Genomic DNA, 22,528 nt, shown 5'->3' on the forward strand with positions numbered 1-22,528 from the left:
CACAGCGACACAGCCCCCGGGGATTGTTCCAGCTGCCTACCGCGAGGGTAGAAATGTTTTCAAGTTTCTTGCTTCATCTTCAAACTACATACATCCATGTTCAACCACTAATCGTAAAAAAATAAAAAACAAAACCATGTACAAATTTTGCAGTCTTCATAATGCATCCATTTGTTTTAAAATTAAAATTGTGTTTTCATCCAACTCATCAAGTAAAACCAACACTCCAGGAAAAGCCCTATATTCAAGGTCCATAGAGCATACCAGAGACATGGCTGCATACACAGGTGGGTGCATACGTGCTCTTCAGCCCCAGAGCAGCCAATGGCAAAAGTCCTGCCCCACCCAGACATGTGACAACACAACTCTGGCCTCCTCCCTTTGCCACTCCCGCCCACCAGCTTCCTCACTCCTACCCCAACACTGGGACCATCCTCTCCCTTCATCTCCTCTTCTACCCGGGCTCCCAGACATGCCCCCAAGTCCTGATGCATCATGGGAAGTGGGCTATTGGCTTCCAGAAAGAGTCCCGGTGAGAGTGGTCCAGGCTCAGCTCTCCCCACCGTGCCTGGTGCAAAACAGCCTCTCTCAGTCTACTTCCTAGCCCTGGAGACTTTGGGGAGACAAAGGTCAACTCCAGAGACCGAGAATCTGACACCACGGTGAGGGAGGGACCAAGCAGCTTCCTCTGTGTCCCTTCCTCTTCCCTCTCCCCATTCTCTCCTCCCCTCCCTACACACACAAACACGCACAAACACACAAACGCACACACACACACACACAGAGCAAACAAGGCAGGCTCCAAGAGAGAAACGGGCACATAATTATTGGTAAAATGCTTGTAATGTTTTTCTCTCTACCCGGTAGCTTTCAGTTGTTTTAGCAGCTTAGCGAAGCACTTGGCTCCAATTGAATTGCAAATCAGCAGCTCTTGCCCCAGGAAGAGAGGAAAGGAGGCGGCAAGGAGGGGGCTGGGAGGGATTCCAGAAGGAAAGGGAGAAAGGTGTGCAGGGAAAAAGGGCAGAAGGAAGGAAATCACAGAGGGAAGCTTGGTTCAGGGCCCAGGGCACCAGAAACAGAGACCGCCTACTCTCTCAGGCCTCAGTTTTCCCGTCCTCATCTGCATTCTCTGCAGGCTCAGCAGCCCCCTACCCCATCCAAAAAATGAGGACACATTCTCCAACCATAATCTCGGGTGGGGCAGGAGGGCCACAGGGAGCTTCCTCAACTACCCAGAAGAAAAACATCTTTCTTGGGAATTGCAATTATATGAAAACAATGTCAAAACAAAAGTCTTGCTTTTTCTGCCGGGCAATCTCCAGCATTCATATTTCCATTCTTCTTATCTGTCTGTCTGCCTTTCTGTCTATCCACCTGCCTATCTTTTTATCTGTCTGTCTGCCTATCTCCTCCTCCCTCTGTCGTTCTCCAGAACATCCTTTTCCCTCCTGGTACAGAATTCCCCAGAGAGGAGTGGAGTTGCTCACCGAGCCTCCAGCGGCAGGTGCTGTTTCAGCACCTCGGTCAGCGCCACAAGGCTGGGTCCCGATGCCTTTCACTCTGCTGTGCCTATGCTAAGACCACAAGACAACATACTGAAACCAGGAAGAGCTGCCCCAAATTCTCAGACACTGCTCTGAGAAAAAAACTGTCCCTTGGAGTGAGGAAAAGAGGAGGAAAAAGGGGCTGGTCAGCCAGGCCTGGCACCCTGGGGTGTGGCGGGCAGAGTCCGCTGGGGGAAGAGCACCTCAGGGGACCAACCAAGGCACTGACCTTGAAGAGGCGAAGGATGTTGGCCACCATGATGGAGACTGAGCTCCCTGAAGCACCGATGACACCCACCACACGTTCAGGCTTGGTGATGATGGGTGGGCCGCCACTGCCACAGCGGACCTCTGTGCCATCCTTCTCGATGAGCGCCTGCACAAAGGTCAGCGACTGCTCGAGGGCATGGGTGTCCCTGGAGCAGGTGTCCAGAATGCGGGCACCCAGCGTGATGTTGGGCAGCAGGTCTGGGTCGTTGTTGATGCGATCCAGGGCGAAGAGCATGGCCTCCAGCCGGTGGATACCCTTTTCCTTCTTAAGTTCTCCACAGGGCTTGCCCTCTGAGCCCCGGCCATGCACCGGGAACAGGCCTCCCAGTGTGATGTCCCCATCTATGCGGATGGAATTCATGTGAGGATGGCCTTTGGGCTTTCCCAGGGAGGAAGGCATCCAGGGGCCGTAAAGGCTGAGGAGCAGGCAAAGGGGCAGCCGGGCCCACCACCAGCCCAAGCCTCTCTTCCCAGGCATCTCGGAAATCCCTAGAGACCCATGAAGGGCAGGCCCACTCCTAGCCCTGGCAGGCCCCTGGCCCCACGGCCTGGGTGGGCATGGGCAGGGCAGCTTCAGCAGCAGGGGGACTGAGGGCAGCCAACCGCGTAGCCCATGCTGCTACCCTCTCCCACCTCCTCGTCACTCGGGCCAAGTGCAGTTGCCCGCACAGTCCAGGCCCACAGACAGCAGGCAGTGGCCGGGGTTGCAGGAAGGCTCTGATCCTTGTCCCGTCCTGCAGGCCTGTTCTCGGTGGATGACTGTGGAAAGGGCAGAGTGCTCCTAGCTTGGCGTATCTTGGCATCAAGGAGAAAACAGCTCCAATCCTCTCCTCCTACCAACCTTAGAAGGGGAAGAGAGAGAGAGAGTATCAAACAGAAGCCCAAAGAAGACATTAGCTAGTCTCATCTCTCATCAGGAGCCTGAGAGAAGGAGATGCTAGAGGTTATCGCCGAAGACTCCATAAATCTCCTGAACTTGGTTTCCTCTCCTCCATTGCTCAACTCTGGCTTAAATGGGAGAGTGTACGGCAGAAATTAGGTCATGTTTGAAGCTTCCTAAGGCCTGTACCCACTGCTATCAGTAGCCTGGGCATCAGACAGCACACTCCCCAGGAACAGCCTCGAATTGGCTTGGGAGGAAGAGGGGCCTTCCTCTACACACCCACATGAAGGAGAGCAAGAAACAGGTCCTATGGGCCCAATCCCATTACAGAGATGAGGAAACTGAGGCCCAGAGCAGGAGAGCATTTTGCCTGAGTCACACAGTGAGTGTGCAGTTTAATTACAAGCTCAGATAAAGCTTGGACAATGCCTACTGCAGCCCAGCTTTCCTGCTGTCAGCTCTGGAACCCGAGACACTTTGGCTGTTCCGGGACTCAGAGACCCAGGAACGCAAATAAGGCCCCCTCAAGAAATCATCCTGGAATGCAGTGGTGTAGGCTGGGAGCTGCTCACTCTGAAGGCCAAGGGAAGGCCAGGGAGGAGCTGAGGCTGTGGGGGTTCTGGATTTTCATCCTGAATCAGGGAGCGCAAGGTGGACCTTGCACTCTCCTGCTTCCACCCCAGCTACACAGCTACCCCAGGCAGAGCAGGGGAAACTCAGCAGCCCCTGCATGAGGAGCAGGCCTCCATTCAGCTTGCACGTCCTCCCTCCCTCCCTCCCTCTCCTGACTTTCTTCATCTCTCCATTTCTCCACTGCTGTTTCTCCCCACCCCCACCTCCTCCCTCTGAGAGCGGGGCTCAGGTTGGGCTCGGGTTACGGCCTGAGCTACTGCACATTATTAAGATCATCATCATTATTATTGTTGTTGTGATTAAATATTTATCTGCAAGAGTAGATAAGAGAACACCAGCCCTTCCTCATTCTCACTGCTAATTTGGGCTAATTTCTCCCAGGGGTTACTTCCCTCACCCCAGCCTCCCCACTCAAAGCCAGCAACCTCCCTCCCCACCACTTAGGAGGCCACAGGGAGAAGGGATGGAAGCTGAGTCAGGGCTTGGCTGGGGGCCGAACCCAAGGCCCCCTTCCCCAGGGGTTTGTCAAATGAAGACCAGCAAGCCACTTGTCCATTCTGTGCCTCAGTTTCCCCAAGCAGTCGGAAGAGGAGCTTGTGTTGGGATTGCGAGGCTTCCCCAGAGATGCGGTCCCTCCATCAAGACCAAGCCATGGTCTCAGGGTCATCCCTCCGCCACCTGTCATTCCCCCCACAGAGTCCCTGACGGCTCCAGTTCTGAGCCAAGGGGAGGGAAAGAAGCTGCAGTGCCCCAGAGTCCAGCCTCAGCTCCTGAGCTTCTCCAGCCTTCTAGACCCTCATTTCACATTTCACCCCTTCCTCAAAATGCTCCCTTCACATTACCTCCTCAGAAACCAAGAATATGGCTACTAATTCTCCCTGGCCCCATGCTGCAGGTGAACCGGTAGCCCAGAGATATCACATAATTCTCCCAAAGTCACACAGCAGATCAAGATGCATCCAGGACTAGAAGCCACGTCAGCCACATTGGGAAGCCTCAGCGAAGCTGACAGAAAGTTTCACAATACCACCGTCTCCCCTGGAGCCAGAAGCCAGGGACCTAGGACTGGGGGTCAAGGCCAGTGCTTTGGGGAAGGCTTAAGAGCCATTAAAATACAAGGCGGGGAGCTGCACCTGTATGGAGCTGTCATCATCACTCATTCCTTCCTGTGAATGAATTTACCAGATCTCTGTCCTAGATGGCTATGCATAGTGACAGGAGGTGGGGTATGAGTTGCTAATGCAAGTACCAGGTAATTCAGAAGAGAGAAACCATAAGAGCCATAGACGAATCTCATGGTCCTGCTGCAGTAGCTAGAGATAAGGCGCATCCCTGCTAGTCCTCAGGAAAATCTGTAAAATGGGTGGGCTGGAGTGAAATCCAATCTGGGGGCCATACTGCCCCTGCTGACATATTTTCAGTTGTTGCAATGATGGACGAGAGTCAGCTACTAGCCCGTGTGCAGGCAGGGGGCAGAGATGCTAACTGGCCAGCTGTGGGTGGGAGAGCCTGCACAGTTAAACACCATCCTGTCCAAATGCTGACGGTGCCCCGTGGAGAAATCACGGCAAATGACAACCACTGCCATGTGCCTAGCACTGTTCTAAGTGCTTTACCTACATTTTCTCATGTAATCCCCACATCCCTATGAGCTTCATGGTATTTTTATCCCTATCTCACAGATGAGGAAGCCAAGGCACCAAGTACTTAAGCAACATCTAGCCAAGGGCACAGAGCTTGTGCAGGCTGCCCGTGCCCCTGGCTGCTCCTCTGTGCTGGCCCAGAGGATCTCTCTCAGGCCTTGCCAGTTCTGAGGTCCTGTGAGTTTATGATCGGTTTCCATGAATTTCAAACAGAGGGCGTTTTGGCATCATGACAGGCTGTGTGCCGGGGCTACAGCAGGGCAGATTCAGGCTGGGAGACCAATGCGCAGCAGCTTTTGACAGTCAGGCTCTGCTTAGGCTTCCAGATCCTTCGTGAGGGCTCACACTGGCTTCTCCTTGAGGCCGGAGCACGTCTGGGCTGAGCAGTGCGTGCGCGCGCGCGCCCCGCACGCGCACACACACACACACACACACACACACGCCCACACACACACACACACACACACACACACACGGGGAAGGACAGACGCCATGGGGGAAGGAGGCCTCCAAGAGGAGAAAGGCAAACACCCGCAGATTGGAATCAAGAGCCTGGAGCCCCAAGCTGGTCAGATCCCCTGCGAGACTTCCCTCCCACAGGACTGGGTCCCAGCCCCTGCCCACAGGTCCCTATCCACCCCTCAGTCCCACCAGGCCTGCCTTTTCTGAGCTTCTCCAGAGAGCTGGGCAAGCCACTGCCTCTTTTAGCTTCCCCTCCCTCCTTTGATCATGTAACAGGAACAAGGGAAAAGCAAAAATACCCCATGAGTGAAAGGAGCCACTGAGAGCAGAGGCCGGGTGTGGTGGGGTGGGTTGGGGTGGGGGCCAGGCGGATGCTCCCTTCTCCCGCAGGGCCTGCTTCCTTCTGCAGAGGGAGGAGCTGGGGGCACATAGAAGGGGTCCTTCTTTAAAGTCCTTTGCCCAGTTTTTAGACACTCCCCCGCCAATTCCAAAATAGCCAGGAGAACTCAAGCCTGGGTCAGTTAGGGGCATCCTTCCCCAGGTAAAATCACTGGGATGGCTGTGAGTCCAAGCCATGTGGGCCCCACCCCCAGACAGGCCTCTTCCCCCTTTCCTTTCCTTCTCCCTTCCCCACCACCCTCTCCCAGTCTCTCTCCTGTTCTCTGGCTCCACTAGGTTCCTTGGTTCCAGGGGAGGACAGAGCCAGGCATGGAGGAATGAGAGCCCTGAGGGGCAGGGATGAGAGCGACTGGGTCCCCTCCACATAGCAATAGCTCTCAGGCCAACAGTGTTTTCCAGAACATTCTTACCAGTGAATGGGGATGTAAGGGGAGCTGGTGGGGGACAGCTGCAGGCTACCCCTTTCCCCAACGAACAGTCAGGGTAAGGGGATGGGGGAGTCGCCACACATCCCAGCTGGGACCTCTCTGATATCTAGGGCTTTTGTGCAGGGACTCCAGGAACCTGCCTTGTGGCCACTTCTAAGTCCCTTTTTTTTTTTTTTTTTTTTGAGACAGGGTCTCACTCTGTTGCCTAGGCTGGAGTGCAGTGGTGCAATCACGACTCACTGCAGCCTCAACCTCTCAGGCTCAAGCGATCCTCCTACCTCAGCCTCCTGAATAGCTGGGACTACAGGAATGTGCCACCATGCCCAGGTAATTTTTTTTTTTTTTTTTTTTTTTTTTTTTTTTGCAGAGATGACATCTCACTATGTTGCTTGCCCAGGCTGGTCTCAAACTCCTGAGCTCAAGCCATCCTCCAGCCTCAGCCTCCCAAAGTACTGGGAATACAGGTTTCAGCCACTTTGCCCAGCCCACTTCTTAGTATAATATTAACAAGCAGGACCTTCATGCTTTTCCAACCTCAATCCTTCCCTCTGCATCCAGGGCCCAAGCCAGAAAGAACCACAAACCACAAAACAACAACCAGATCCGAAGAGAACTGCTGTGATTTACCAAACCCCCAATTATTTTTCATTGAGTTTCTTTTTATTCTTCCAAAACTAAGAAAATAGAACAAAACCCAAACACCAGAATAAAGGGTAAATAGAGGGAACAACCTTGTCCTTTGTTTCCCAGGGTCAGGGTCATGGCCCTCTGAGGGTCAGCTCCCGTAGGAAAGGGGCTTGGGGACTCAGGCCCGAGCCCCTTGGGGTTCAGCAAAAAGAGCCAGGCCAAGAGCTCCCTCCCACCTTCCTCTCAGCTCCCAACCTTCTCTGTGTTCCCACCAGCACTTCCTTCATCTCCATTCACCTTTGCCTCTGCAGTGCCCACCCAGCCCAGGTGCTCAGGAGTGCTCTAGAATTGTGAATGGCTGTGTGGAGTCTGGTTTCAATTCCTGAGCTGTTTAGATGCCTCATCACCCACATCCCCCATCTCCCAGAAGGGGGATGGCAGCACCACTGCCCCAAAGGGGAAATGAGGGAGAACTGGAGGCCTCTCCCCTCCCCTCACCTCTATGACCTCTCTGCTATCCCTCCGGGCCCCCACTGGCTGGGCAGAGGTGTGGTTTGTAGGACAGGACAGGAATCGGGTTGTCAGAACTGTGCCACCCCTGCCAGCTGCACTGTATGACTCCCAGGCCATGGGGAAGGGGGATGACCAGTTAGCCCTTCAAATCCTCGCAGCACAGCCCTCCTCGTGCTGACCTCTGCAGCCCAGCCCTGCACAGAGCCTGGCATCCCCAGCAGGCTTCGTGGAAGTGAATGAATGACGTGATGTGAGCCAAATGATTCCTGGGCCTCTCTTCAAGTAATCTATCTCTGTGTTTAAGGCCCCTTCCATAAGCAATTCCTTAACCCACAGGAATGATTCTAATGGTGGAATGTGAGGCATAGTTTCAGGCAGGGAAACTAAGGATTGATTGAGCTATGAGGAGGCATCTTGGAACCTTCAACCCACCCCAGGCCAGCTGGGGCTTTATTCTGCCTAAAGAGAAGCCCTGCTCCCAGGCAGTCAGCCAGAATGGCCACAGCCGCATGCTAAGAGCTAAGAGCAAGAAGAAGGGCACAGTGGGGGTCTGGCCCCAACCCTCTTCCCTTTCCTTCCTCCCTGAGCTGCTCCAGCTTACCAGCCTCGATCAGGAAGCCTCCTGATGTCAGAAATCCCAGACCCCAATCCACAAGCTGTCCCCTCCCTGTTCTGCCAAACAACAGAGCCCTGATTCAGAGGCGACTGGCTCTGTCATGGGCATGGGGTGGAATGCCCCAGAGGACAGCAGGGAGGGAGGGAAAGAGGAAGTAATTCTTTTGCCTAATGCCAGTGTAAACTTGGAGCAGAAAACTTTAAATCCATTGCCCCTGCCTCTCCCCAACCTATGATTCCCTCCAGCCTCCTCTCTGTGAAGCTCTCCCTTCAAGAAGCAGCTGAGATCCTTCCTCCTCCAGGAAGCCTGCCCTGATTATTACAATTCTTGTTATCTCCTTCCTCCGCAGTTAATGACACAGAACCTCTCTCGTGTTAACAATGACGAGGCTGGGAGCACATTAAAGGCCTGCATGGACAGCACTGCCCTCATCTCTATGTTCCCCATGCCCAGTCCGAGGTTCAGAACACAGGAAAAGCTCAGTAACTGACCAGGCAAAGCCAGCGCCCTGCCCAGAGCAAAGCCCAGGACAGGGGATCTGCAGCAGTGCGCCCAGTCCAGAGTGGCACTCGGACCTCGCACTGAATTCTCACAACTCTGTTGTTTGCTCAAGCATAGAAGACAGTCCCCTCTGTCACAACCATTCAGTCCCTCAGTGTGACATTCAAAGGTGCTCTGAGCACCTACTGTGCACCAGGCCCTGCTCTGGGTGGGCACTGGGGAAACACTGGGAGTGAAACAGACACAAATGCCTGCCCTGTGGAGCCCACGTCCCAAAGGGGGTGGGCATAGGACCGACAACAAATACATGAACACATAGATGGCTGGGACTTCAGGGGATCAGGCGATATGAAAAAAAATAAGGCAGGTAAGGGGACAGGGAATGACCCAGAAGGGCTTTTTCAGAAAAGAATAATCAGGGAAGGCTTCTCTGAGGAGGTGGCATTTGATCCTAGAGTAAAGGCAGTAAAGGCATGAGCCATGTGACCATCTGGGAGAAGAGGATTCCAAAGAGCAAGAACAGCAAGTGCAAAGGCCCTGAGGTGGGCACAGGCTTGGCACTTGATGTTCGAGGATGAGCAAGGAGGCCAACGTGACCAAGGGGCAGTGGGGAGAGGGTTGATGCGATGAGGTCAGAGAAGGCCTGGAACACAAGATCAACAGGACTTTATCGACCACAGTGTGGACAGGGAAATGAGGGGCCACAGAAGGGTTTGAGCACAGCACAGGCAGGGAGTCATCACCAGAGAAATCTGAGACCTAGAAGGACAGCAGTTCACAGCAGCAAGTCCCATCGACAAGGCAAGCACATCTCATCAGCCCTTGGGCCTCCCTGCTCAGCCTAGAAAATGCCCCACCCTGACCTTCCTCCTCTCCCAGAGCCAGGGGACCAGCCACCAGGCTCATGCTTGCCTGGATCTCCTCCATCCAGCAGGCCCCAACCATGCAGACCCCCAGGCCTCTCCTCCCCATCCCTACATGCCACCATCTCTAGTTTTCCAGCACAAGACCCAAGTGGGCAAGTGTCTTTGTTTGCAGCTGTTACTTCCTTCGCCACTAATACTGCTTCTTTCTCCTCCCTCCTCCTGTCCCCTCAACAACCCAGCACTGCCCTGGAAAGCAGGGGCCACTGGCTCAGCCCAATCAACATCCAAACTGCACCGCATGAATATAACTGTGGTTGGTGGGGAGATTTCCATCCCTCGGCTGCACCGAGGTCAGGCACTGAAAAGGGGCAGTGAGTGACACCTGAGAAGCAATCACCCTCCACAAGCTTAGGAATCAGGTCGAATCTCCAATCTTTATTTCTATATTCAAACCTAAAAATAACCCTGTAGCAATGACAGAGTTTTTACTAGAAGTCATGCCCCCAACCAGGAAATAGGTCCAGGGGCTAGCTTGTGTCACCCTAAGGAACAGAGGGGTGGCTGGGAGAGCCGAGTGTGAAGGACTGGGTGGAACCCAGACCTCCTGGTTCCCATGCTGGTGGCCCAGCCCGGGGAGAGCAGCTGCCCAGGCTCTCCTGGGACTCACCATCATCACCGCCAATGGGCGGCCAGTGCCTTCTCGGGAGAACTGAGAGCCTTAACTAGACATCACGGCCTGCCTGTCAGCATGGCTCGGCCCCAAACAGCATGGGCTGGCATTATGGCTGGCATTTCCCAATTACCACAGATAGTATCTACCTTAATTGAATGGGGTCCAGATAATGTCATTATGCACTGCGTTCCCCAATTTATTTAATATACGTGTGTACACATATATTTATGCCTCACTGCTGCCACGAGATTGCTAAATGGTGAGGTTAATAATAAAACATTTCGACGGGAGTCATCAGCTTTAACTTAAGGGATGATTTTTACTATCCTTGTGGTGCTCGTTTTTCCAAGGAGCCAAGAGAAACATGGACAGACTGGAACAGTCTCTCGGGCCTGCAGGCGAGGGGCGGGGTGAGCAGGGCTGCGGGGTGGGCTGGCTGCTAGCTAGCAGGCTTCATCTCTTCTAAGCAAGTTCCATTGACATGCCTCCCTTCCAGGAGCAGGCTCAGGCAAGGCAAGCCAGGTGGAGGGGAGAAGTGGGAAACCAAGGCGGAAGCCCCCAGGGCAGGCAGGGAGAAGGAATCGGTTGTGAAGGAGGAACTACCAGCCTCAGGTTCATCTGGGAGGCAGCAGGCAGAGGGAGGCCAGAGAGAGTAGAGACATAGACAGCTCGCAGGACCAAGAAAAGGCAGCTTGCACTCTCCAGGGACCAAAGGCAGCAAAACCCTCTAACTTAATTTTTTACAGTCCCCTGCTAACTAGGGCAGAGGTGACACTTAAGAAAATGAGCCCTCTCCGTTCTTTCCAGGAGCCATCAGTCTGAGTGGGAGTGACAAGAGAGCTGGTGTCCACTGCTCCAGGCCCATGCCCACCAGTGCAAGCCCCGTTAGGCCCGCCAAGACAGCCAGCAGCTCTTCTGCAGCCCCAGTGAGTGGGGCCAGAGCTCCAATGCCAGCTCCCCGCATGCCTTCTTCAGGAGGCAAAGGCGGCCGCCACTCTGCAGAAATGAGATAACCTGCCAGCCAACAGCCGGCAGGCCCAGCTGTCCAGGCTGCCAGTGCAGCCTGCCCACTGGAAAGTTGGGTTCTAGGCCGAGCAGAGGAGGACAGTGGGGTGGGCAGATATCTTGGGGTGGGTGGTAATTAGAGGCTGCCGGCTCCACACTTGTCTAGGAGAGAGGACACGTCTATCGGCTGTAATTATTCAGCTCAGGAGCCTGTGGGTTCTGCTCCCATCTTTTGCTGCCAGCTGTCCCCCTGCAGCAGGGCGGGGATGGGTGTGGTCACACATCCTGGCGCTGGACTGTGGACCCCTCAGGAAGTGGGTGGGAGCTGCAGAGCCCTTCTGGGCCTGAGCCCGGGCCCCTGACCCTTCTGGCTAGCACACTGCTCAGTTCCAGGCTCACTCACTCGATCGCTCGCTCGCTCGCTCTCTCACCTACCTCGGGCTGCCTGCCTCTGTGCAAGGAGCTCCCTCCCAGAAACGTCACGCCTCCAACGGAATGAAGCCGCCTAGACGCAGGTCGGGGGAGGAGGGAGGAGGGGGGGAGGAGGAGCGGCCTACGCAAGGCCACTGAGGCCCAGAAAGCAGCTCAACTCCTGACATGCTCCCGCCTCCCCTCCGCCTGCTCAGGACCTGTGCCTAGTGACGAGCTACATGCCATCCCCCCCACCCCCACCAATATATCTCGCTCCTGAAAATGCCTGAGAATCCATGAGTAGAGTAGAGCACTCCTTTGGGTTAAGCCTTGCCATCTTCCTCTCCCATCTCTCTTAAATGCAGATGCCCCTGGAAAGGGTAGTCCCTGAAGTGGCTAAGGTGCGGGGTGCGGTGGGGATAACTTTTGGGATATTTTTGTCCCTGACAGGTGTGAAGGTATTGGCAGGTAGGCAAAAGCTTATGTGTAAAAGGACAGAAGTTGGAGGAACATAAAGACAGTGGCCACCCAATTCACAAGGGGACATCACGCCCAACCCAGTGCTGAGCAGAGGCTTGGAGGCACCATCCGCAAAGCCCCCCGCCCACCCCACCCCAAGGACAGGATCTGACTAAGGGCTGGTGAAGCCCTCCAGGAAGTGAGAGAGGGGACAAGGCTCCAACCTCCACTCTCCACGCAGCCAGACCCATTTCGAGAGCCGGTTCACCAGTCCCCAGGGCCTGCCAAGAAGAGGTAATGAGGCCCCTGCGCTATGGGTAATCACACCCCAGAGTATCCAGACGCTTCTGCGGAAGTTCTGCCACCTCCGAAAAGGCTCCTGCTAGTCCTCCCCTCTTCATGAAAGCTTCCCCCTACCTTAGGCCGGAAGGCCCTGAGGCCCTTCTGGGCTCCGAGGAGCTGAGCATGCAGACCCAGAGCCTGAGGCCCAGCATCCCATTGGGATCCGGAGGAAAGTGGGGCTAGCCCAGGACGCATCCCGGGAGTGTGGGGAGATGGGAATGAGGGCATTCTTCACGTCCACCATTGGCTGGCCCCGGGGCGGGAGGCTGAGCGCTGCAGAATGGCAGGGTGTGGGATGGGGTGCTCCGTATGGAGACCCTGGGAGCACTGGCCTCCCCGCCTGCCCTAGGCCCCCACTCACCCCAGAACGGACAAGGCGAGGGACTATGATGGGAACACACATGCCCCTCCCTCCCTGTCACTTCGGGCTTTCTGCCAGATTGACACAGGGGCAGCCACCGCTCTGAGAGACACATGGCTTCGGGCACCCAGCTAAGCAAGCCCAGCTCAGTCGGTGTCCGGAAAGGCCGCGTTCTCCCGCGCCAGAGGCCGGCATGGTGCGGAGAGGAGAGAAAGAAGCAAGGCGCCTCCTCCGAAAGGGACTGAAAGTCTGAGGGCGGGATGTCACTCAGGGCCTAGGGGCAGGGGGCGCTAGTACGTTCGGGCCTCAGGACTCCCTGCCGCCGCCGATGCTGCTGCCCCATCTCAGCACAAACAGCCTCAGACCGCCCTGGTGCGGGGGCGCCTCTCGCAGTTGAGGCCTCCACCTCCCGGCCCCGCCCCCGCGCGGGGAGGAGACGCCTCCCGCCTGCGAGCGCCGGGGAAGACCGACCCCGGAGCGGGGACCCCCACCACACACGCGCGTACACACATGCACACACAGAGACCACGGCCGGTCCGCTCGCCCGGCGGCCGCGTAGACGCGCAGGTTCATCACGGTCCCGGGGAGGGACGGTCCCGAGTGTCCGGAGAGAGCCTGACCCTGAAGTCCTGGGGCTGCAGGGAGACCCCAGACCCTAGAGACCCCCACAACCTGCCGAGGCCACGGGCAAGCGGTTGCCGGGTTCTGGCCGGTGGCGAAGGCGGCGCTGGAGCGGGCACGGGAGCCGGACGCGGTGCCTGGGAAAGGAGCCGAGGCGCGCGAGGCTGGGTGCCCTCCCGCCGGGAGACTGTCGGGAAGAGGTGCAAATAATGCCCCGCGCCCCCGCCTGTCCCGTCTCTCCGCAGACAGAGATGCGCTAATGCCGCCGCCCCCACCTGAAAGCTGGCACGACCCTCCATCCGGTGGAAGCCCCTGTATACAGAGACAGTACTTTCCACTGGGCCCGCAAGAAAGCCTCTGCCCCATTCCCTCCCTCAGGGGCACCCGGAAAGCTTGCCTTAGCCCCGAGGGGAGACCCTCTAGTTCAGGTCCCGCGCCCTCCGGCCCCTAGGGCTCCGGGGGCGCCGGCTCTCCTCGGAGCACTCCAAGCGCGGGAGCTCGCCGGAGGCCACCTCCCCGAGCCCCGATGTCCCCGCCGCAGCCCTCGCCCCAGGAGGCCGGAGGGCACGGTCCCCTCTGTCCGTCCCCCTCGGGCCACAACTCACCACGCGCCAGCAAGGTTTAAGCCGCGGCGAGGGGTCGGCTGCGTGCCCGCCTGCCCCGGGGGCGCAGGCAGGCGACGGCCGGAGGCACGGTTCTCGCGGTGCCCAGAGCCCGGGCCGCGGCGGGCGGCGCTGACGCTGCGGACCGAGCCCGCCGCGGAGCCGCCCGGAGTCCGGGACGCAGCAGGGATGAGCTGGCGGCCGCCCGGCCGTAGCCGCCGCCAAGCGCGCGGCGTTCGGCTGCTGCTCCGGCAAGCGAGCAAGCGAGAGGGGGATCGGCGGCAACCCCTGCTCCTGCTGCGGCGGAGCCCGGCGTCCGAGCCGAAAGGAGCGGGAGAGGCGGCAAGGGGAGCTGGTCTGGCCGAGAGCTCCGGACTGGGAAGGGAGCGGAGCGGGAGCGACCAGCTAGCGCAGCCGGCCGAGGTACGGGCGCCTGGCGACGCCGCGGCAGCGGCAACAGCAGCACGAAAAAAAATGAGAGCGAGCTAGAGAGCGCGCTGGAGAACGAGCGAGAGAGGGAGCGAGAGACGAGAGAGCGAGGAAAGCGCTGAGAGGGGAGGCTGCGGGAGAGGGCGGAAGCGCCGGGAAGCGCAAGGGGGCTAGGGGGCCGCAGTCGCTGGCCCCGGCGCGCACAGCCGCTGCCGCACCCGAGGAGGCACGAGACCAGCCCGGCAAGTTTGCGCTGAAAGTGCGGGCCAAGCTCACGGCGCTTCTGCCGGCCTTTTAAAGAGAGAGCACCTGGAGCCCACCCCCTACCCCACACCTCCACCTCCGGAAGGCCAGGGCTCTCGCGGCGCTCCGCCACCCCTCCACACCCGCCCTGCTGGCAGCTCCCCTTCCACCACACCCCACCGGCGCCCTCTTCCGGAAGCCCCCCCTTCCTCCTCCCCGTGCGCATGCCAGCTCACCTACCCCGAGGACATGGCGGGGACCACTTCTCACCCCAGAGGGGGAGGGTCAGGAACGTAGCCTCCCCAACACACACCCAGAAAAGTACAGCAAAGCACAGGGACACAGAGGGGCGCGCTACTCCCACCTTGGTGCGTCACTGGAACCTCACACATCCGCGCGCACGTGGCGTATGCCCCCATGTGGCATGTTCATTTGCACACCCCACTCACTGCTCCTGGTTCAAGTATATAACAAGGGGAGAAACTGAGGCCCAGTGAGGTGACTCCACTTGCCCCAGATCTCACAGCCTGTCTAGGGGACACTTTCCACAGAGCCCCCTTACCACCTCAAAACCCCACCAGGCTAGAGAAACACCCCATCCGCTGGTCTCCCTCCAGCACTGGATGGCAAGTGTAACAGGTGGCCTCCTGGTCGGCAGGCTGCAGTGAGACTCGGGAAGAATCCCTTAGCCAACCATAGAGCCAGCTCGCCCCCTTCCCAGAGGGGGCTTGAAAATTCTCAGGAGAGGGTTGGTTAGAGGCAGCCACGCAGCGTTCTTAGGATTGCAAGAGCATCTCACCCCAGACTGCAGAAGCGGCTTCAGTTAGAGCCGTGATGTGTGACTGTCCTTGTCCTGGGGAGGGCGCACAACACTGTGCCAGGGAGCTGGGGGAAGAAGGTGGCAGGCGGCAGAGCTGGAGAGGCTGGCCAGAGGCCTCCCTCCCCATCAGTACCTCGACACCCGGCTGACCTGCCAAGTGCTACCTTGTGCTTGACGATGCCCAGGCCTGGCAGGACTCGGCCAACCCTAATTTCTACAGGGGAAATCAGGTGAGGGGAATGTCTGGGAGGGTCTGGGAATAACAGGGACAGACCCCCATCCCTTGCAACTGGACTGCCCTTTCTCCCTCCTTGCCCCTTTTCAACGCTCCTGCCCTTTCCTGAAGATCTGCTCAGGCTCCACCTCCTCCAGATCTCCAGACTATGCCAGGCCAAAACCACATCTCGTTCAGCATCATTTGGCCATGGAGCCTGGCACCATGCCTGAACGGTAGCGTAAGCTCAAGGAATGTTTGGTGAGTGAATAAATGTTGGCAAAGCTTGCACTCTCTTTGCTGTCACATGTAATGACCCAAATACATGTCTCATTTACCCAATCGGTCTGAAGTCTCTGAGGGAAGCACCCAGATTGTTCATTCATTCATGCTTTTTTTTTTTTTTTAATGCAAACAACACTGACTGAGGTCCTGCTCCATTCCCAGCTGTAGGTGTACACACACGACTGAACGCAATTCTGCCCTTGAGGAGTGCATCCCGTAGCCATTCGGACCTCAGCACCACACATTTTGTAGAGATATAAGCAAAGGCCTTGAAAGTTCCTGCTGCCCAGCAGCTCTGCCCAGCCAAGTGTGCACTGCTCTGGACTTGCAGGGAACTCAAGTTATTCCTGGAGAGGCCGTGTTCTTGGGAACAGCCTGCCTGGGTTCAAACCCGACTGTGTCCGTGTGTGTGTCTGGGTCACATTGCTCAAGGTCCTCAGTTTCCTATCTGTAGAACAAGGATTACGACACTAATCTCAAAGCAGAACTGCAGGTATGGGGTGTGCATCGTTCACTGCCAAGAGGCCACCCAGTTGAGGGGGCTCAGGGCAGCTCAAATTCAGTCTGCCTTGGTCTTGACAAGTGACACATCCTGACTTGTGGCTGTGTCTGCCCAAAAGATGGGGTTCCTTTTTCTGATCCTCTCAGAGGTACCACATGGGCTAGTGCCTGGGGCCCTACTTACAAGGTGTTCATAAAAACAGAATGAAATAATGTATGCACAGCACCTAGTACTGTATTTAGGCGGCCGTTAAGTGGGAGCCACTGACATTTTTAACACAGAACAGAATCCTCAATATACTTTTGTTGAATGAATGAATGAATGAATGAATGAACTAATTAAAGTGAAGATAACATGGGCCATGGTTTATTGAGAGATAAAACAAACCCAGCCACTCTCCCCACCCCCTGCCCCTCAGTGTTGCTTTCACTCTGGCCATAATTATCCCACCCCCCGCCCCCCACCAGCTGTGTCGCAGAAGGCTGGGCAGGCTATATTTTTCAGGGGTTAAAAAAAGAAACACTGTTGGCTGGCAGATGGCTGAGTTTGTGGACTCGTCCAGTTTGCAGGTTCCCAGCCTGAGGCCTAGCTCTTCTGGGCAACATCCTGACCACCCCAGGCCTCCAGACCATCACAGTGGCCAAGAGCTCCGTCAGCGGCCCTCACCTGTGGGCCCCCCTTGCCCAGCTGGGGCACCCTCTTCTCACTCTTGTTCTCTCTGCTGGGTCGTGGCTGACTTGACTTGCCATGGAGACAGACTCAGAGACCCAAACACAGACACACACACACACACAGAGACACACACACAGAGAGACACATAGACTAACACACACACTGAGACACACACACACACACACCTCAAAGAACTTCCAGTGGCGTCCCCTGCCCTGACAGAGCTAGGGGACCACACTGTGGGAGAAAAGCAATCAGAAGTGGCCTCAAGGAGTCATGCTTCAAGGGAACTGGCCTGGACCAGCTGCTCCAAGGCCTGATTCCTAACCATGTCTCCAACAAGCCTGCCTCCCCTGTGAGTCGTGCTCTGACTGGGAAGAGTTGGGGTGAGGGGAAGAGGACACAAGGTGGGAAACCAGGAAGCCGAGACTTCTGCGTTAAGAACCCTGTGACGTGGGGGAGCCCCCAGCCTCTCTGAGCATTGGTTTTCCCATCAGTGAGACCAGGGGCTGGGCCAAGGTCTCTCTAAGAATGCTGGGATTCAGAACTGGGTCTCACTCTTAAACCTTTAAAGGAGGCTGGCCTGCTACTGGTGGAGTAAGCAGGGGGTGATGTTGACCCACCCGTTCCTGCACCAGTCCTCATCCAGGGAAATGGCAACACCATCTCTGCAGGGGAGGGGGAAGGCGGAAGGGAAGAGAGAGAGGCAGGGAGTTCTAGAGAAAATAATAATACAGAGTCCTGAGCCTGTGTTTCATACTTGTGTGACCTGGAAGTTCTTCTTGAGGTCTGACCTAACTCCCTCCTGCAGCATCAGATTCTTTCTTCCTGCTCTTTTTCTGGCCTCCCTGGTGAGGGAAAACAACTCGCCCCAACCTTTTGAAAGAATCCTAATAGAGGAGGGCAATTGTCTTTGAAACTCCTGACCTTTAGGATTTGTTGAAATAAATTAAAGTGAGCCTGGAGGTGCAGGTTCCCTGAGAGAACCGAGCAGACCCAGGACACGTGATAAATGCTTCCGTATTGAGCTGACCCAGCTATCACCTCAGCCTCTGTGTCTGATGGGTTTCAATTTTGGTTTCCCCTAAACCAGGCCATTAGATGAAAATGTCTCTGATGGGGGAGTTTGTTTAAACAATAACTGTCCCCTGGCAGGACATTTTCGGGATGAAGAGCTGACTGCAAAGAGAATGCAATGGCCCCAGGCTGTCCAGGGAGCCATAAGTCACCCCGCAGGCACTGAGGAGGAGCCATGGGCTGAAGTCAAGAGGCTAGGGCCCCGGGTTAAGAATCCTGGGGTAAGTTGTCCCTGTCCTGCCTCCAGAGGTCACATCAGCCCCGCTCCTTCACCTCAAGGGCACTTAGAAATTCCCACAGCCTGCTCGGGACAGGCTGGGACAGGTATGAGTGACACCTTTGATGGCTAGGGGACAGAGCCCTGGGAATTTGCTCTTCCCTCAGGCCAGTATGAATCCAGCCTCCAAGAATCCTCCCACCTGTCTGGGACTTTCTCCAGCTTTTGGCTTGGAGTAATAACTTGACTAAGGCTAAAGTCCCCTTTCCACAATTCCAAAATCCGGAATGCTCCGAAAGCCACAAGTTTGTCCATAAGTTTTCGGCAACTCATCTGGCAACAAAACTTGCATCAAAGCTATTCCCTGCCCCTGCCTAGTGCCTTGGTGGGGGAACACTGTCTGTTGCACTGCAGGAAGGCCAGCCCGAATTTGCTCTCAGGATACTGCCCCAGGCCTCCTGGGGGTATTGCGTACTGTATGGCATTTGCACCATAATATCTTTCTAAATTCCAAAAAAGACCTGGCCCCAAGGGTCTCTGATAAGGGCCTTGCACCTGTAATCATCCCATTTGGACTAAGGGCTTTCCCGGGTACACAGCACATTTGTGTCTGTACCCCCACCTGCCCTGGCAGGCTGAAGGAGGAGAGAGACTGGCTGGGGCCAAGCAGGCTAAGAGCAGAGATAGCTGGATCTGAACACAGCTCTGCTAAATGCGTTCACCCAGGACTAAGTGGGAGCAGGTAGGTGAGGATTTATGATAGAGTACATTCGGCACCAGCGTGCTAGAGAGGCCTTCACGCAAGCTGCAGGAGCACCCCGCAAGAGTGGGGGTGCAGGACAGAGAGTTAGAGGCTAGGCTGGGGTCTCTGTCTCTTCCCACTTGCATGGAGGTCAAGGCAGCTGGGAAGGAGGGGATGTTCACCAAGTGGCTGAGGTGTGGGCAGGAGAAGGGCTGTGAGTGGGTGGGTGAAGGAGACAAGTGGTCCAAGGTCAACTTGAGCCTTTCCAATTGTCTGCTCCAGAGTTCCCTGACCTGAGAGATGATGCTTCCTCTTTCCTTCCCCAGCCTCAGTTTCCCCACCTATAGGGCTCCCTGACCTGAGAGATGATGCTTCCACTTCCCTTCCCCAGCCTCAGTTTCCCACCTATAGGGCTGAAGAGGGAGGGAATATGAGAAAGGAAAAGCAGAGGAAGCAGGAAAACTGCTTCTTCTTTTCCAGCGGCCACGGGGCAGAAGTTGAGAGAAGCCAGAGTGAAATTTCTCCTGCCGCTGGGCAGAGAGGAGGAAGCACTTTATTCAAAAAGAAGCGAGGGATACTGGGATTCAGGACTGCACCTTATTCTCAGAGCGGGGCGGCAAGTGGCAGGCTGGGTGCTCAATGGGTCACCTCTAAAGCACAGGTCTTGGTGGTATGAAGCAGAGGACGCAGGCACAGGTCCTGACTGTGCCCCTCCCACACCCTGCCATGGGCTAAGCACCTGGTGCTGCCTCCAGCATAAGAGTGGCCAGGAAGGCAGGGATGGCTGAGGCTGGGAGGTCAAAGGAGGCCTCCCCTTGAATTAGACCCTGAAAGACAAGTAGGATTTAGAAGAGCCGAGAGACCTAGCTAAGGGGGAGTGGGATACACGGCCAGACTGAGCACCTGGCCCTCCACTGGGCTGACACTGGCCGAGTTTACAGTAAGAATTTATTGTCCAACAAATTGTTAAATGAATGAATGAGTGACCCACCTAGAGAGACTCTTTCTCCTCCTCCTTCTCTCTCTCGGTCTTCTCCCTGTCTCTTTTTTCTTAAGACTCACGATTTTCCAGCCTCTTTGCCTCGCTGCAATTTAAAACAACTTATCATCTCTCTCTCCACATGTCCGGGGGCTGTCAGCCGTGAGCCAAATGTCATTAGGATGGATGTCACAAGCCGGGATGTCAAAATACAATTAACATTTAAAAGCCCCTTCGGCCCAAGACCTCATGGCCGCCTGCTCCTTCGGCAGAGTGGCAGGGCTCCGGGTGCCAGGGGGAGCAGCCAGGTGACAGGCACGGGAGGGGCGCAGTCCACCTGGCCCTGGAAGAAGAGTGTCCTTGCTTCACTGCCCCCAACCTGGAGCGCTGCGCGCCCCGCCCCCCACCCAGCCCGCCCATCCTCCTCAGATCCTCCAATCCTTTTTCTGAGCTCTCCACCGCACTCTTCCAGGATCTTGTTGCACACACTCCACGAACAGACCAGTGTGGACACTGTCCACAGCACTCAGGGTCCTCACAAGTGATGTTCCATGCCACTCCACTACTTTGAGACTTAGCATCATCCACTGCCAAATGTGAGTCCCAATGTGGCAGGCCACTCAGGGGGCAGTTTGGGGGATGAAAGAATGGAGTGAGAAATGCTTTTCAAGGGCCAGGGACCCCACAACTGGGGCCTTAGATTGTGTCTGATGCCCCTGTCTTCCAAGCAAGCACCAGGCCCCTTGGCACAGGGCAAAGACCACACAGGCTCGTTAACTGATCAGCAGTTGGGAATCCCAGGTGGGCCCCTCTGTCGATGTCCCCCTACCACACTCTAGCCTTGGTTCTACTTAGGAAACTCCATGGACAACGTTTGCTCTTTCCCAAGCAGGACCCAGACAGCTGACAAGACAGAGAGCTGGACACAGGCCCCGGGACCTCCCACCGGCGGAGCCTGTAGGAGCCTGCATCCCACTCAGGCCACTCCAAGGCTGGCTGCTGAGGTATCTCCAGCACGGACACCAGGCCGGCTGCGCTGCCCTGGAAAAAGTCCTATCAAGGCAGAGGAGAAGGGGTATTGTGGTCTGGCCCTGGGGCTGGGGTCACAGCTGCACTGCCCCCAACTCCATCTTTGTCATTCCCGGGGAAACAAGAGCTACAGAGGTGGGGAGGATTCTGCTCCCCTCGAAGGAGGCAGCAGCATTTCTGCAAACACCCCTTGTCCTCCTCCTCCTCTTCAGCTCTCTCTCTCTTCCTGTACCCACCTCCCAGCGACCGACCCATCACCTAGACCCCCCAAAGAGGACAAAGCAGTGCTGGGGAAGAAAAGCCCACACGCCAGCTCCTACCCTCGTGGGCTGCATTTTAATGGCGTTTGATTGGATCCGATGCACTTTTAATTCCCTCCCGGGACATCAGAATGAGGGTAGAAAAGAATCTTTAATTCATCAAACTGAAATATTAATAGAATTCTAACCAGCTGGGGTGGGGTATGAGGCCCCCACAATGGTAGACAAGGGGGACAGGCAGGAGCAAGGTGGGAAGGTGGCTGGGGATGGGAAGGTGGGGCATCTCAGGAGGGCCAGGGCCTGCAGAGCCCCAGGCTGGGGGTGGAGTAGGTGGCAACTGGAGCCCTTGCTGCATGCCAGGTGCTCATCAGAGTCTCCACAACAGCCCTGTGATGGACCGGCCAGTGCAATGATTCCACTCCACAAATGGGGAAGCTGAGAGGCACAGAGGAGGGAGGGTCCAGGTGTGAGCCCCTGCGGTGCGACCCTGGAGACCTCCTCACCTGCTGAGACATACGGACTCCACCCTGGACAAGAAGGGACCTTGGCAGAAAACCCAGGGCTCCCCGATGCACACACCCAGCTCATCCCTATATCCCCACCCCTGGGCCTCTCCTCAGCCCTCCCTACCTCCAGGATCTGCATCACCCCTTCAGGGTACAGACACCCACGCGGGGCCCAGAGAGGCCAGGGCTGCACGGAGATTTCATGCCCGGCTCAGTCTCTGGCCTCAGTCCCTGCCCCAGATTCTGGCCAGCCCAGCTCCTAGCCTCCATCCCCCACACTCCGAGCATCTCCATCCTCAGGACTGCTGGGGATCCCAAGACTGCCTTGGCTTGTCCCCACCAAGTGCTCCCCACCTGTTGACAAAACTGAATTGCCTTCCCAAGGGCAAAGACTTGCCAAACACTGCAGAGGTCATGGCTGACGCTCTCCTGTGAGCAGGTGTGAGGAGAACAGGACCACAGGAAACTTGGGGGCACAAAAGTAGAAGCCAGGACCAGGTGTGGTGGCTCACACCTGTAATCCTAGCACTTTGGGAGGCTGAGGTGGGCGGATCACCTGAGGTCAGGAGTTCAAGACCAGCCTAGCCAACGTGGTGAAATCCCGTTTCTACTAAAAACACAAAAGTTAGCCAGGCGTGGTGGCACATGCCTGTAATCCCAGCTATTGGGGAGGCTGAGGCAGGAGAATCACTTG

The 22,528-nt window shown here is 56.4% G+C and overlaps 1 protein-coding gene across 1 annotated transcript in view; it reads right to left on the minus strand.

The window, feature by feature from the left end:
* Nucleotides 1-13,969, minus strand: part of GRM4 (glutamate metabotropic receptor 4) — a 127,522-nt gene extending 113,553 nt beyond the window's left edge. The window contains exons 1-2 of the mRNA XM_024248960.3: nucleotides 13,863-13,969; nucleotides 1,774-2,655 (exon numbers count right to left, since the gene is read on the minus strand). Coding sequence (XP_024104728.1) covers nucleotides 1,774-2,292 — 519 coding nt within the window. The 5' untranslated portion in view covers nucleotides 2,293-2,655; nucleotides 13,863-13,969. The remainder of the gene's footprint in view (nucleotides 1-1,773; nucleotides 2,656-13,862) is intronic.
* Between the last annotated feature and the right edge of the window lie 8,559 nt (nucleotides 13,970-22,528).

This window comes from Pongo abelii, chromosome 5, assembly GCF_028885655.2.
Source record: "Pongo abelii isolate AG06213 chromosome 5, NHGRI_mPonAbe1-v2.0_pri, whole genome shotgun sequence".
In the NCBI taxonomy this organism is placed as follows: domain Eukaryota; kingdom Metazoa; phylum Chordata; class Mammalia; order Primates; family Hominidae; genus Pongo; species Pongo abelii.